Source organism: Bos grunniens, chromosome 2, assembly GCF_055505025.1.
Source record: "Bos grunniens cultivar Pamir isolate PY7600 chromosome 2, Bosgru_T2T1.0, whole genome shotgun sequence".
Classification (NCBI taxonomy): domain Eukaryota; kingdom Metazoa; phylum Chordata; class Mammalia; order Artiodactyla; family Bovidae; genus Bos; species Bos grunniens.
In genome coordinates this window covers 17,290,455-17,307,421 of record NC_141166.1, presented here as the reverse complement: position 1 = coordinate 17,307,421, position 16,967 = coordinate 17,290,455, and the positions used below count along the sequence as shown (strand labels likewise).

At 42.2% G+C, this 16,967-nt stretch overlaps 1 protein-coding gene across 1 annotated transcript in view; it reads right to left on the bottom strand.

Moving 5' to 3' along the window:
* Window positions 1-12,455, bottom strand: part of PDE6D (phosphodiesterase 6D) — a 61,612-nt gene extending 49,157 nt beyond the window's left edge. Inside the window, exon 1 of the mRNA XM_086335476.1 lies at window positions 11,925-12,455. Within this exon, the coding sequence (XP_086191602.1) occupies window positions 11,925-11,974 (50 nt within the window). The 5' untranslated portion in view covers window positions 11,975-12,455. The remainder of the gene's footprint in view (window positions 1-11,924) is intronic.
* Window positions 12,456-16,967: the final 4,512 nt, after the last annotated feature.

Below are 16,967 nucleotides of genomic sequence, written 5' to 3'. Positions count from 1 at the left end.
CTGAATTTATTTCCTCCCCTATTATCCACTTTTTAAATCTTGGTAGTTAATTTGTTTCCCCAAATAGCTACTATTCTCAAAAAGATCACCAAGAAAGGATCATGGAACTTTCAGTAGAGTCTCAAATATGCAATGAGTGAATGAAATTTCCAGCAATCTCAAGGACTTGTTTTTGATCCTCATCCTTTCTCATTCTTTTTTAATTTATTTATTTATGGCTGTGCAAGGTCTTTGTTGTTGTGAGTGGGCTTTCTGAAGTTGCAGTGAGCAGGAGCTACTTTTCGTAGCAGTGTGTAAGCTTATTGTGGTGGCTTCTCTTTTTTAATTCAGCATTTTAATAAAGGATTTTACTGCAGCTTGCAAATTTTGCAGGTTCCATAAGAGAATGAGGTTTAAAGAAGTAGTTATGCCACCCTGTTTAATCTGTTCAGGGCACTGTGGGGGTTTGGGCTCTAGGCAGGAGGGCTCAGTAGTTGCAGCACCTGGGCTCAGTAGCTGTGGCATGTGGGCTCTAGAGCTCACGGGCTTCAGTACTTGCGGCTCCTGGGCTCTAGAGCATGGACTCAGTAGTTGTGTTGCACTGGCTCAGTTGGTCCGTGGCATGTGGAATCTTCTCAGACCGGGGATCACTGTGCCACCAGGGAAGCCCTCTTTCTCATTTTTGACCCCAACTCCCCTCTGAAATCCTCTCTTTCCTCATTTTCCATGCCATCACTTTCCTCCTCTATGTTACTGTCTTGTATCTTTAAAATTAAACTGCTCAACACCTACTCATCATCCAAGACCTGATTCAAATGACAATTCTGAAGTCTTCTAGAACGCCTCCAGCCTCAGGTTCCACAGTATTCTGAGGTTCCTCAGTACTTCAAACTATTAGGCACTTATTGCTTTGTATTCTGCTTGTTATCATCTCCGTCTCGGTCTCTCCCTCCCTCATAAAAGCTCTTTGGATACACAAACTGGCTTATTATTCTACATCTCTTGGGTTTAGTAAATTACCTGGCACTTACAGACCCTGCCAACAAATGTCTGAATGAACCACCAGTAAGCAGGAGCCCTAAGGCCAGAGTTCCTCTGCCTTTATCCTTCTCACAGAAAGTGGCTCAAAAGCAAAAGACATTTAATTTAAATCTCTTAATTTCTATTCTGTGAAGTTAAGTGATCAGGCTAGATTCTCAGATTTAGTCACTTAAAAAAGTTTATTTGGCAGTGACCTGTCTACGAATCATCCTTTCCAAGTAGAACTGTCGGCCAGGCAGTGGTGCCACACATGGTAGAGTCATGACTCTCCTACGATTTGCCCATCTCCTCTCTCTCCACCACGTGAGGACTCAGGGAGAAGGTGGCCAGCTGGAAGCTAGGGACCAAATCAGTCACTATCTTGATCTTGGACTTCCAAGCCTCTAGAACTGTGAGAAATAAACTTCTGTTGTTCAAGGCCCCCAGTCTGTGGGGGAAATGTCTTTTTCTGAAAAACATCTTTTTTCCCCCCCAGCTAACTCTAATTGTTAGGAAATTCTCCCTTAGCCCTCTGTATCTGAGAATTGAGGAAAAACAAAGAATATAGGGGGTAGGATCACAACAGAAGAGAATAATTTCCAACTGAAAAATAAATCTGTGACTTGACCACTGGGGAAAATTTTCTTTTCTTTTTTTTTTTGAGGAAAAATTTCAAACTGAAAACCGATCAGATCAGATCAGATCAGTCGCTCAGTCGTTTCCGACTCTTTGCGACCCCATGAATCACAGCGCGCCAGGCCTTCCTGTCCCTCACCAACTCCCGGAGTTCACTCAGACTCACGTCCATCAAGTCAGTGATGCCATCCGATAATATAGCAACAAAAATAAATTCTCCAGAGAGGCATCATGATATGCTATAGAAAATAGTAGTTTGTAGAAAGACAAGCCAAGGTTTAAGTTAAGATTCTGCCTTTATCTTAGTGACAACCTTGTCAATCCTTACTTTTCTTGTCAATAAAGTGAGGTTAATATTGCATAGAGTTGTATATAATAATAATGTAATAATACATCAAAGGGCTTTGAAAAACTGAAAAAGACTACAAGAATGTGAGATATTATTAGACTATCCTCTTTCTTCTTGTGGCTATATATAAAGTGTTTTTTATATTAGAGCTACTTATGTTTAGTCCAAATTCAGAGGCAAAAATTGCTCTCCATAACTTTGAATCAGTGGATCCACAATACACTAAACAAAACACATTAACAATACTGAGTTCCTAAAGAGTTGTCTGAAAAACAAAAAGGAAACGACATCATGCTTTCATTATGTCAAATGACAAAAAAGTGTTTTGCCTATTTTAGGTATAGTACATATCTCAATAGAAATAAGCTGCTGAAGAGTCCTTGTTAACTAAGAAAGTTTGTCACCAAATCAAAGAACTGCAGTGTTGAAAGGATTTGAGACCTTTTAGAAACCATCTACTCTAATATCTTGTCTGATGCATATATAATTCCCTTCTGCAATACTGTTGATGGATAGGCATCCATCTGCTGCTTAAAATATTTTCTGGAAAAAATTTTTCTCTTCAGGTAACTCTAATTATTAAAACTGGGCTGGGACTTCCCTGGTGGTCCTGTGGTTAAGACTCTGCTTCTACTGCAGGGGGTACGGGTTTGATTCCTGGTCAAGGAACTAGATCCTGCCTGCTGCACAGAGGCCCACCCCGCAAAATCCTCCAAGACAAAAAACAACTGGGCTAACCTCTGTCCCTTATAACTGCTAACCTTGTGTCCTCTGAGAGCCACAAAGAATACATTCAATTTTAACTCTTTAGAACAGTTTTTTAAAACTTTACAACACTCATATCCTTTGCCCAATTAATCTTCAGATTAATCTTCCTCAGTTCTCCAATTATTGTGCTGACATTTTTCAAGCGTCTCTCCTCTGGACCAGCTCCACTTCGCTGTGTCCCCACATCCTCACTGCAGTCTAAGCAAATTCCTCTATAAACAGTGTGCTTCTTTAGTCCAATCCATTGAGATCTTTATGGATATTTGACTTAAGAAAATATATTTGCTTTTCCTCTCAACTTCAAAATTATCAGCAGGTGAAAAGCAAAAGAAGAATGTTGCTCCTAAAATCTTGATAATTTGAGTTTTATGCATTCAAGCAATGGTTGGAACAGTCAGATTTTATTAGACAAGATGGCCTTGCCTTTTATAGCATCTCCCTCTGATGCCAAAGCTCAGGAATAGGGACAGGTCCATACTTTTAGAAGTCAAGTCCTCCTCTAACATGGTGATTTGGGGACGCAGAGTCCTGACAAGTGATGCCTGTGAGGCAAAAGTGAGGTCAAGCCTAATAAGAACCTAGAGCTGGCAAACCTCAGCACCACTGCTAGTCTTCTATCAAATACAATGATGATACAACTGGAATTTTCCATGGCAGTTTTACCATATTCTGTTCCATTTTTCCAGAAGTCAATACTATGCTGCTGCTGCTAAGTCACTTCAGTCGTGTCCGACTCTGTGTGACCCCATAGAAGGCAGCCCACCAGGCTCCCCCTTCTCTGGGATTCTCCAGGCAAGAACACTGGAGTGGGTTGCCATTTCCTTCTCCAATGCATGAAAGTGAAAAGTGAAAGTGAAGTTGCTCAGTCGTGTCCGACCCTCAGCGACCCCATGGACTGCAGCCTTCCAGGCTCCTCCATCCATGGGATTTTCCAGGCAAGAGTACTGGAGTGGGGTGCCATTGCCTTCTCTGAGTCAATACTATATTTCACTATAAATATAATCCTGGAAAGAAATTTAGAAGGTCTGAAGAATTTAAGTTCTAAATTCCTCCCCCAAATGCAAAAGCAGCAATTCCTGTTTAAAAATCCTAAATAACAAAAACAATAGGATGTTATCATCATTTAATCAATTCAGGATAGCAATAACTTCTCCAAGCCCACGCAGGAAGGTTCTGGAGAACAAACTACCAATCACAATCTCCATGAAGTCTATGATCTATGATCAAAACAATCTGTTTGGGGACTTCCCTGGTGGTCCAGTGGCTAAGACTCTGTGCTCCTAAGACAGGGCCCAGGTTCGATCCCTGGTCAGGGAACTAGATTCCACATGCCAAATAAAAAAGATTCTGCAAGCTGCAACTGAGACTTTGAGCAGCCAGATACATAAAATCAATCAATATTTTTAAAAAGTCTGTGTGTTCACAGGCTGTATGGGTGGTGTGTTTTACTTTCCCCAAATTTGGGGTTTATAAGATTAAAACTATATTTCCAGTTCAGTTCAGTCGCTCAGTCGTGTCCGACTCTTTGCGACCCCATGAATCGCAGCACGCCAGGCTTCCCTGTCCATCACCAACTCCCAGAGTTCACTCGGACTCACGTCCATCGAGTCAGTGATGCCATCCAGCCATCTCATCCCCTGTCGTCCCCCTCTCCTCCTGCCCCCAATCCCTCCCAGCATCAGAGACTTTTCCAATGAGTCAACTCTTTGCACAAGGTGGCCAAAGTACTGGAGTTTCAGCTTTAGCATCATTCCTTCTAAAGAAATCCCAGGGCTGATCTCCTTCAGAATGGACTGGTTGGATCTCCTTGCAGTCCAAGGGACTCTCAAGATTCTTCTCCAACACCACAGTTCCAAAGCATCAATTCTTCGGGGCTCAGCCTTCTTCACAGTCCAACTCTCACATCCATACATGACCACAGGAAAAACCATAGCCTTGACTAGATTGTCCTTTGTTGGCAAAGTAATGTCTCTGCTTTTCAATATGCTATCTAGGTTGGTCATAACTTTCCTTCCAAGGAGTAAGCGTCTTTTAATCTCATGGCTGCAGTCACCACCTGTAGTGATTTTGGAGCCCCCCAAAATAAAGTCTGCCACTGTTTCCACTGTTTCCCATCTATTTCCCATGAAGTGATGGGACCAGATGCCATGATCTTCGTTTTCTGAATGTTGAGCTTTAAGCCAACTTTTTCACTCTCCACTTTCACTTTCATCAAGAGGCTTTTGAGTTCCTCTTCACTTTCTGCCATAAGGGTGGTGTCATCTGCATATCTGAGGTTATTGATATTTTTCCTGGTAATCTTGATTCCAGCTTCTGTTTCTTCCAGCCCAGCATTTCTCATGATGTACTCTGCGTATAAGTTAAATAAGCAGGGTGACAATATACAGCCTTGATGTACTCCTTTTCCTATTTGGAACCAGTCTGTTGTTCCATGTCCAGTTTTAACTATTGCTTCCTGGCCTGCATACAGGTTTCTCAAGAGGCAGGTCAGGTGCTCTGGTATTCCCATCTCTTTCACAATTTTCCACAGTTTATTGTGATCCACACAGTCAAAGGCTTTGGCATAGTCAATAAAGCAGAAATAGATGTTTTTCTGGAACTCTCTTGCTTTTTCCATGATCCAGCGGATGTTGGCAATTTGATCTCTGGTTCCTCTGCCTTTTCTAAAACCAGCTTGAACATCAGGAAGTTCACGGTTCATGTATTGCTGAAGCCTGGCTTGGAGAATTTTGAGCATTACTTTACTAGCATGTGAGATGACTGCAATTGTACGGTACTTTGAGCATTCTTTGGCATTGCCTTTCTTTGGACTGGAATGAAAACTGACCTTTTCCAGTCCTGTGGCCACGGCTGAATTTTCCAAATTTGTTGGCATATTGAATGCAGCACTTTCACAGCATCATCTTTCAGGATTTGAAATAGCTCCACTGGAATTCCATCACCTCCACTAGCTTTGTTTGTAGTGATGCTTTCTAAGGCCCACTTGACTTCACATTCCAGGATGTCTGGCTCTAGATGAGTGATCACACCATCGTGATTATCTGGGTCATGAAGATCTTTTTTTGTACAGTTCTTCTGTGTATTCTTGCCACCTCTTCTTAATATCTTCTGCTTCTGTTAGGTCCATACCATTTCTGTCCTTTATGGAGCCCATCTTTGCCTGAAATGTTCCCTTGGTATATTTTAGGAATTATAAACTCCGGACTCACTTTTAACACTTGGTCAAGGTATCTCTTAGGCAATACTGACATTCAAGAAAAGTTCAACAGTCTACTACTCTTAACAAGGAAATCTAAGTGAATAGATGATGCAAAACCAATTATTTTTGACTGGAAGTAAAGTCAAAGATCAAAGTGCTCTGAGAAAGAGAAGGTGGGGGATCCAGGAGCAAACTATAGAGAGGAAATGCAACAACATAAGTGAAAGTTGCTTTCAGAAACCTCTGAGTCAAACTAGTTCTTTTTCTGCTTACTGCCATAAATTGGAATGTGATTAGTTGCTAGAAAACAAGATAAATACTAGGTATACATTGATGCTACTTAACTGAACCATTTCTTCAAAGAAGCAAAACAAATATTATAGCTGTTCAGTGAGAAAGAATGATAGCATGAAGTCATTGGTTATACCTCAGAAAAATAAGTGGCTTTCCCTGGTGGCTCAGATGGCAAAGAATACGCCTGCAATGGAGGAGACCTGGGTTTGATTCCTGGGTTGGAAAGATCCCCTGGAGAAGGGAATGCCTATCCACTGCAGTATTCTTGCCTGGAAAATTCCACGGACGGAGGAGCTACAGTTCCTGGGGTCACAAAGAGCTGAACATGATTGAGCGACTAACACTTTCACTTTTTTCACTTACAGTAATATTAACATTACTATTACTGTTAATAATAATAAGTATTAATAAAGCAAATAATATATCACTTAACATTTATTACTTACTATGAGCCAGGCACTGTACTAATCACTTTATATGAAGTCTCATCTAATCCTCTTAACAACCCTCTAAAGAAATGAAATGGATACTGAGGTTCAGAGTTGAGGGCTCTGCCCATGGTCACACTAGTAGAGGCAATAAAATCTGAATCTATAGTCCATGCTCCAAAGACTGCTCTGTGCTTTGCTGCAGCTACATATACACTTTTGATAGATACCAATCACTTTCCATAAGGTCTTACACAGACACACACGCACACAGAGCAAACAAAGCACCCCTTTTCCCCCAATAGTTGCCAACACTGACTATTATCAATCTTTTAAGTTTTTGTCAACTAATTAGGAAAATTTTTTTTTTTTGGTCACACCACGAGGCATGTGGGATCTTAGTTCCTCAACCAGAGATCGAGGAATACTCCCTATACTGGGAACAGAAGTCTCAGCCACTGGAACCCCAGGCAAGTCCCTTGTTGTTTTAAGAAGGTTGTGTATCTCTGAATCTATTCATTAGTCATTTGCATTTTTCTTCTGTGAACTGTTTTTCATATTCTTTGCCCATTTTGAATTAAGTATTTATCTTATTGATTTGTAGGCAGTCACTTATATTCTGGATATTATATTAATATTTGGAGTATAAGGAAATGAAGAAATAAAGACAATTAGCAATCTTTATACGGAGAAGGCAATGGCACCCCATTCCAGTACTCTTGCCTGGAAAATCCCATGGATGGAGGAGCCTGGTGGGCTACAGTCCATGGGGTCGCTAGGAGTCGGACACAACTGAGAGACTTCACTTTCACTTTTCACTTTCATGCATTGGAGAAGGCAATGGCAACCCACTCCAGTGTTCTTGCCTGGAGAATCCCACGGACGGGGGAGCCTGGTGGGCTGCCGTCTATGGGGTCGCACAGAGTCGGACACGACTGAAGCGACTTAGCAGCAGCAGCAGCAGCAGCAATCTTTATAAAATTAAATCACTGCTTCATACCTTATACCAAAACAAATTCCAGACGGATTAAAAATAATGAGATCATAAAAGCATAATTCTTTCTTCTGGCAGTGTGTCAGTTTCTTGATATTAACTTAATAAAATTATAGATTTATGTTGAGGAAAAAATAATCTGATAGGCAGAACAGTGCATTACAGCCTACACTACAAAACTAGTATAAGGCTTTCTGTGACAAATCTATGTCACTGGCTGCAATTCAAAGTATTAATACCTATCTTCAAAAATTATGAACACGATAAATTCATTCAGTTTAAAAAGTTTCAAAATAATACTTATGATTCCATTTAATAAGAGGAAATACAATAAACATTAGCTATACTAGAAGACTATATTAAAATATTAACAAAGGTCATATCTAGGTAGCTGGAGTCTGTAAAAGAAAAATTAAATACTATTTTAAAAAATGCATTGCTTTATAAGATATCCCTTCTAAACAGACACAAAAATGGTTAGACTTCTGAAGGGTTTGTGACTCATACATTTTTATGTCCTTTAAGTGCACAGTGCCCTGTTCAGAAATTGCCCAACAGACATTTATTGAATGAATAAAATACGGAATGCAGAATTCACAAACAAAATCTCCATATTAGCTACTTAAATACTCACAATCAAAACCTTGCAGGAGAATCACATTTGTTCCCCAAGTCATATTTTATTCACAACTTTAGTTTCTAACGTGTATGAGCTAAAAGCAGGTGGTGTGGAAGTGATGTGAAAAAGAAATCTTGGGAATTCCCTGGTGGTCCACTGGTTAAGGGCTCTGAGCTTCTACTGCAGGGTATATGGGTTCGATCCCTGGCTCAGGAACTGAGATTCCGCAAGCCTGAGCAGCCAAAAAAATTTTTTTAATATTTCATTTTTGAAAAAACTTATGACAAATATAAAGTTCATGTTGGATTCTCTCAGACACAAAGACTATGCCTGATTTATGAAGTATGTTATTCATGCTTATTGAATACCTATTATGAGCACATGGGCAAAGTTCTGTTTGTATAAACAGTACATGAATATTTATAAGGAACTTATATGACTTAAAACAAACACATAACTCTGTGACATACCAATCCTACTGTAAACTATACTAAGTCACGCTATAAAACTATATTAAACCAATGCATACAGGAAAGGAATCGGAAGAGGTAAATGGATCAGTGAAACAGAAATATTCAAAAAATACACCCAGGTCTTATGGAGACTTAGAACACAACAGCAGCAGCAGTACACGACAAAGATAGCTTTCAAAACAGTGGGGAAAGGATTGCCTAACTACTTAGTAAATGGTAGTGGACAACGGTCTATCCAAATAGCAGAGGAAGTTAGATTTCCACCCCATACCATATGTATAAATACATTTCAGGTGGATTAAAGAGCTAAACATTGAAAAGAGAAAAAACATAGGAGGATATTTATTAACAGTAAGATAAGGAAGGTCTTCTTAAACAAGACACAAAATTCAAAAGTCACATGAAAAATATTGATGAATTTAAAGTTATAGTATTGAACTTCTGTTCAACAAAAAAAAAAGTAAAATGTCGAGAGAAAACATTGGCAGTATGTAATGTACACAAAGGATTGATATTACAATAAAGAACACCTACAAAGCAATAAGAAAAATACGCAATTCCATAGTAAAATGGGCAAAAACAAAATCAACAAACAATCCATAGAAGAAAAAGAAATGGCCAAACAGAAGATTTTGTGACTTATAATAATAATAACAATGACAACGATAATAGCTAATACAATGTGCTTATAGGCATCAAGTGCTTGGCTAAATGCTTTAGATATCAACTCATTTAATGCTCACAATAACTCTAGGAGATAAGATACTATTTTTATCCTTTTTTAACTGCTGAGGAAATTGTAGCAGCAGTTAAAAGAAGCTCCTCAGGGACACACAACCTGAGCTGGAATTCCATTGCAGACAGTAAAGCTCTCAAGCCAGTATATCTCTTAACCACTATGCTGTTACCTCTCCAGAGATAGCAGTATCAGGGAAACACAAGTTAACACAAGATGTCATCTACTGTTCAAACTGACAAAAAGAAATCTTGACCAACACAGTCAATGTGGAAAATGAGTACTATCAATATTGTTGGCAGGAGAATAAAATGGTGATTTCTTTTTGTAGAAATGACTCTTCTTACAAAAAAAAGATACTCAGAACAATTTATCCAATAAAAGGTGGATAACAGGTAGTTTCTTATTAAAACATTAATTTTATTTTTCCCTGAAGGTAGTAAGAAATCCTAGAACTCTTTCCTTTTCTCTCTTAATTCTCGGATATGAATAAAAGCTACCAGAAGATGATATTCTGCTGTCTCCATGCTAACTTTTCTCAGTGGCTGCTCCCCACGTGATTTAATCAGCCCTGGTCAAATTTTCCCTGAAAGCCTGTTTCGTTCTACTTTATATTCTTTTCCATATTTGTCCTTTGCCTCTTTCTCAAGAGCCAAAGTTTCTCTTGAACAACATTCAAGAACCAAGGCTGAAGGTGAGAAGCTCAAACTTTCCCTTTTTGGTTTGTTCAAAGCCATTAAAAAGACCCTTTCTTATTTTCAGCAACATGTTAACTCCAATCAGATAAAAACATGGCTTCTGAAATCTCTCAATTCTTCATAGTCTTCAGTTTACCGTTTACAGCATAAATGTAAAGTAACAATATAAATTACTTAAGGGAAAAATAAAATCCGTGTCAGCTTTTGTAACACTTCAGCCATTCCTATCTATAGGCACTATTAGCAAGAGAAACAGGGGAAGGTACATGAAGCTATTAATATATAAAAGAGGCTGTTAGGAAACTTCACTGCATAAAAGTACTGAAAGTTTATCATAAATGGCAGTAAGCTTAGGTGATACTGCCTTCCCTTAAAAAAAAGCATAGCAGGTCAGTTCCCCTTTGAAAAACTTAATTTGCACCTTCAAAACTTCCTGTTAAACTTTTTTGCTGTTGGGTTCTAAAACTACCAACTTGGTTTCTGATTATGACAAGGCAATGAAAATTTGCAGGGGTGAAATGGACACTGTGGAAATACACAGTCAGCTCAGAGAACACTGCTTGAGTAAATCTCCAGGGGAGGAGCCCTACAGGAATGACTTAAGAGACGAACTGTTCTTAAAGTTCATTAAGAGACGAACTGAAGAATGTTCCATATTGTAAACATAGGATGTAAGAAGAGATTAAGGTCAGCAGGAAAATGTGAGATTGGAACGGACAAGATTGCACTTTTTCCATGTGCATCAAATGGTCACAGATGAACACTGCATTCAAACACAGTTTCACTAGGGTAAGGGGAGAAGGTAGTATCCGCAGCATCACAACAGGCCCGAGACAATGATTTCTACACCCTACTAAACCCTACCGTGTCCCCAACGTAATCAAATAATTGCTGGACAGTTCCAGCGTGTCTACGCCTTAATCACACAAACTCGTGCGAGCAGACACACCTTCGCCAGGAGTCCCAGTGCAAAACCAAAACGCCTCAAGGCATCTCACGCACACATCTAGGGTCCTCATTTCGCTGGAAAGACAACTGAGGAGCTGAGGGAGAAGCAGCGACCGTCCAACGCCTCCAAGAGCCAAGAGTTAAGGTGAGGTCCATCTCGGATTTCTCACTCCTAACCTTCCTCCGCTCCAGCCCTGGAAGGAGCCACAAGTGAGGAAGAGAAGTTGTGGAAACAAGAAGGGGAGTAGAGGGTGGGGTGGGGTTGGGGGGTGCGGAGTGGGATGCGAGAACCCCACTCGCATTGAGAGAGTTCAACACCAGCATCTGTATTTGTCCCACACAAGGTCACTCGCTCCAAGTCACTTTCCCCCTGCTGCCCGGTGGGCTTCCCGCCAGAGGCTGCTGGGCTTCGAGGCCAGCCCACCGAGGTCCCTCGGCCCTCCCCTACGGGCCGCAGCCCCTTCCCTGCCTCCCTTCTCGGACCCAAGCGCGCCTCCCAGACTCCGGTTTCCGACGCCTGGAGTCTCTCCCAGTCCCATTCGGCGGCTCCTCTGCCTCTACCCACAGGGCTCCCATCAACGTCCCCTCCTTTCCTCCGGACGCCCCTTTCCCCGCCTCCCGCGCCGGGTCCAGCCGGGGGCCCCCGGACGCCGTTCCTGTCCTCCTTTCCCGCCACCCTCTCCCCGGATGCCCACCTGGCGCGGCCCCCGCCCCCGGTCCTTCTCCTCAGCGAGCGGCCGCCTCCCGAGCCCTCCCGGCCCCGCCCCGCTCCCGGGCGGATACAGTTTGAAGCCCCTCAGGATCTCCCTGGCACGCTCGTCCTTGGCTGACATGATGCGGCGGCCGCCGCCTGTGGCTCTCTCACGCTGGCCTGGCGGAGCCTCGCAGACGGTGCCCAGGAACTGAGGACGGAGCCGCAGCCCGGCCTGAAGACCTCGGGCGAACAGCGGCAGCGGCCAGACCCAAACCAGCCTCTCCCTCCCCTCAGCTCCCGCTCCTTATCCCTTCTCCTTCCCTCTAGCCTCTGAGCGCCCGCCCTGAAGCCAATAGAAAGCCCTCCTCGGCGATTGGCATCTTTATCGACCAATAGAAACACCCAGCGGCTTCGCAGGGGGACGAAGAGCGTCAATGGGAAGGGCCCTCACGGGGAAGTCCCGTAGGACAAAATTTTCATTCGGCGTGGTTGCCTAGAGTTTGTCCCAGAGGAGAGTTTGCTTCAGATTTGCAGAGGCTCTCCTGCGGCTGGGTACAGCAGGGCTTTGAGATGACAGCAGGTTGCCCTGTGCGATGTGGTAGAGACTACACTTCCCAGCATTCCAGGGGGCGCCAGGGGAGACCACAGATCCCAGCACGCAACAGAAAGCCCAGGGACTACAAATCCCAGCATTCTCCGCACTCAGTTCCTCTAACTTCGATTCCAGTGTGCCGCAAAGTGTGCGCAAATCCATAAATCTGCTTGTAGGCTTGGTGGTTTCTGAATCCCAGGGGTTGAAACCAGGCGGGAAGATCCTCTTCAGCCTCAAAAGATGACAGCCCACAGACAGGTAACTTCTATTTACATGGAACCCAGAAATCTCCTGCACATCATGGTAAGGCTGAAACAACAAACACAAACACTGATTAAATCATGAAAGAGAATGTAATAGAATGACTCCTTCAAGTCGTGCTTGTTTGTTGGCCTGGGGAGCCGGTTAGGTATTTCGCAGGGATTTCTGGTGTGCTCCTGCGGTGGACCAAGAGATGTAAAGGTTGTGTACTCAGACTATCAATACAGTCAGAATTCAGAGGATTTGCTAATCCAACCTCTATTATTTTACGTATGAAGAAACTGAGGCCCAGAGAGGCAGAGAGATTGTCGGGGTCACAGAAAGTTGGGGCAGAGTTAGAATTCAGCTCTAAGACTCCTGCAGTCTGGGCTTTTTGCAGTACACTAGGGTAGTGATTATTTTTAGCAACATGGCTATGCGATGTTCCTCTCCTTGGTGAAGTTTTCCTATCAAGGTTGAAACACCCAGAGGATACTGTGGACAAAAAAATGTTGCCTGACATTTCAGTAAACAACAACAAACGTTGCCCACTGTCAAGCCGTCAGCCACTGAAGCCACCGCTGAAGATGGGCCCAGAGGAGGATTCAGGATGGAGAAAAATAGGAACTTGCCCTAGATAATTAAGATACATATCTAAGGAATGATGTCAATGAGCCCAGACAGTTGCATCTTCCCAAGCATAGAAAACCACAGAAATCATCCATTTGAGTTCTCTGTTTCTTGTTAATTGGCAGTAATCTTTTGATGTTCAACTACAAGCTCTCTTTCAGCAAAAACTGCTATATATCCTGGCTCCTCCCTTACATATTTGGAGCAGTTCCTCAGGGCTATATGAGGCTGTCTCCTGGGCTATAGTCCTCAGTAAGGTCCCTGTATAAAACATAACTTGCAAGTTTTAGGTTGTGCGTTTTTCTTCAGTGGATATTAGGTGAACATTTATTTGGTGACTTTCCTACAAGTGAAGGAGTGCAGTGTTTGTTTATCCTCAGTCTAGGTAAGACTTGGTGTTTTGATTTGTTCTGTGTTCAAGGGCTTCCCTGGTAGCTCAGACAGTAAAGCTTTAATATGATTTCAGAAACTAGATAAATACTGTAGTTTAAGCTAAAGTTTCTTTAGCGATCTTATACTCTTTTTCTAGGCCTTCCTTCCTCTTCCTTTACTTCTTTTGCCCCTCTGGGCACCCACCTGATTTTTCCTTCCATGTAATTCAACAAACACCTTTTTCAGTTTCTGTTACTTGCCAGACTTTGTTGGTAGAAGGTGAAAGACATGGTCACTACCACCAGGAAGATAACCATGTAGTTAGGGAAATAAAGAGATTCCACTGGAATTCAAGATGAAATGGTAGGCATGGTACAAAAGAAAGGACATTAGAATGCTACAGAGGCCCCCATGGAAAGATACATTCAGTTGGCAAAACTTGATGGAGGAGGTGGCAGGGGTCTACGTTAAAATCTTTATCTGTAAATTGTTTTTGTTAATGAAATATAACACATACAGCAAGGGCACAATTTTTGCCTACGTATACACTTGTGTCATGAACCCCTAAATCCAGATAGAGAATGTTTGTAGCACCCCTTTGCCCCTTCCCAGTCATCCTTCCGTCCTGATAATCACTCTTCTGACTTCTATTACCATAGAACAGTTTTGCCTGTCCTTGAATTTAATTTATTTATGTATTATTTCTTTATTTTTGGCTGATCTGGTTCTGTGTTGCTGCACGCTGGCTTTCTCTAGTTTAGGCGAGTGGGGGCTACTGGCTGGTTGCAGAGCCCTGGCTTCTTATCGTGGTGGTTTCTCTTGTTGCAGAGCATGGGCTCTAGGGCTGGCAGGCTCAGTAGTTGTGGTGCACGGGCCCTATTTCTCCACGGCTTGTGGGATCTTAGTTCCCAGACCAAGGACTGAACTTATGTCTTCTGCATTGGAGGGTGGATTCTTAACCACTGGACTACCAGGGAAGTCCCTTGAATTCCTATGTAATCATACACTATGTACAGTATAAGTCTGGCTTTTCTTGTTCAGTATTTTTGTGAGATTCATCTATGCTGTATGTGGCAGTAGCTAAGTTTTTTATTTTTACTTTTTAATTGCTAAGTAGTATTCCATTGTAGGTATGTAGCACTGTTTATCTTCTCTACTGTTCATGGACATTTAGGTTTTCATTTACCAATTTTTGGCTTTTATTAACAGAGCTGCAGTGAACATTCTTAAACGGTTCTTTTTGTGGACTCGTGCACTTATTTCTAGGAGAGAAGTTTCTGGCTTGTCTGGAGGGTGTGTGATCAGCAATAGTAGATATTGCCAGTTTTCCAAAATATTTGTACCAATTTTCACCTTAAACAGCAACATAAGAGAGTTCTGGCTGACTCTTATCCTTGGCAATAGAGAGTGGTGTCAGTTTTTAAAAATCCTAGCCATTTTGACTAAAAGTGGTATCCCATTATGTTTTTGTTTACATTGTCTTTGGTGTTGAATCCTTGTCATATGCTTGTTGACTGTTTGCTATCCTCTTTTGTGAAGTGTTTGTTCAAGTCTTTTGTCCACTTTTTTAATTGGGCTGATTATCTTCTTGTTGATTTGTAGTTCTTTATATGGTCTAGATACAGAGTTCCTTGTCTGATACACGCTTTACAAATATCTTTTCCAAGTCTGTGTCCTGTCCCTTTAGTCTTGTACTGGTGTCTTTTGAGAAAGGGCAATTCTTAATTTTAATGAAGGGTCATAGTTCAGTGTTCCCTTTTCATGATTAGTACTTTTTTTAATTGTTTAACTCTTTGCCTACATAGTTGGTGGAATTTTAGCAGACAAATATGAGGGAAGAGCACTGCACAAAGGAAGAGAGAGCAAGTCTGAGCCTAGGCCCTGGTGTCAGAGGCAAGATCTGAGTCCTGTTGTGTTGGGACGGCATGGAGTTTGAGCTCTGATGAGGGGAGGGCAGTGAGACAAAGCTGGGTGGGGTGGGGGAGGCATCCTGAGCCTTCAAATATGAACATTATTCTGGAGGAAGCAGAGGCACAGCCAGAATATTTATGAACTTAAACAAGACTTATTAGTCCTCTTTCCAACACCAAATTTGTCCCTTTTCCTCCTCAGCCCTGTTCACTTACCACCACCTCCAGACAGCTCTGGCCTCCCCAGCCAGAATCCTGGGTGATATCTTCCGTCTCTATCCCTGCATTCAACTGGTTGCCAGGATAGAGTCTATGGTCTAAACATCTCCAACAAGGACCTTTCTATTTCAAGCCCAACTGCTGCCACCTTTGTTCAAGATCTCACAATCTCTTAACCGGAATCCATCAGTCACCTCAAGGGTTTCCCAGCCTCTAGTTTTCTCCATATCCAGTCCATTCCTATAGCAGCTAGTGTCCAAAATGGCAATTATTCAGACCTCTCCACAGCTTAAAAACCTTTAGTAGCTCCCCAGTGCCTCTAAGATAAAAGAAAAACTCTTTTACATGGCTTGTCCTCTTTCTGATTTGCTTGCTCATTCTTTCAGGCTCAACTCAAGCCTCATTTCCTCTAGAAGGCTGCCTTGAATCACCTCTCCCCAGGGCACAGTCAGGAGAGCCTTGGCTGTACTTCTGGGATACCTGTGGCACCATCTGTCCTGGCCAGACAGGCCTGTCTCCCCCAGAACCATGAACTCTCCCAGGTAGGAACTTTGCTGTATTTAGGTTTTTATGGGTATAGTGCCTTGCATGTGGTTTCCAAGAACACAAGATGACCTGATGCTGGCTCTGCAGCCCCCATCTCTCACCCTGGGCTCCAGTCACTCTGGGTTTCTTTTTTGCATCAGTATACGCTACATAGTGCAGACCTTTTTTCTTTTCAGCTCTTGCCCATAAGATGCCCACTTTCTCTTCCCCAGTGCATTCTCTTCTGTGCTTCCAAAGTGGTGTCATCTCTCTCTCTCATAGCACTTAACAAATTGAAGCTTTTTGAGGGCAAGAACTTTATCTTCATAGAACCTTCTAGAACATAATAGGCACTAAAGAAATTTTCAAAATGAATGTGTTGGTGCTCCACACCTTTGCCGCTGTCTGATTTCTGCACTTGAATTCACGAAATGTAAATAGGGTTTTGTTTTGTTTTCCCCTTCTCATTTTCAAGATCTTAGTCTGGTGTACACGTTAAAGGAGCCAGCTTAGGTGTTCAGTTGCGTGGCATTCCTAGCTATCTTCCAGGGGCGTTGGTAAATACCAGATGCAACACCACAAATATCATTTTGGTCACAGAATCATGGTTGGTTCAACCCATCTTTTACTTATTTTTAAACATT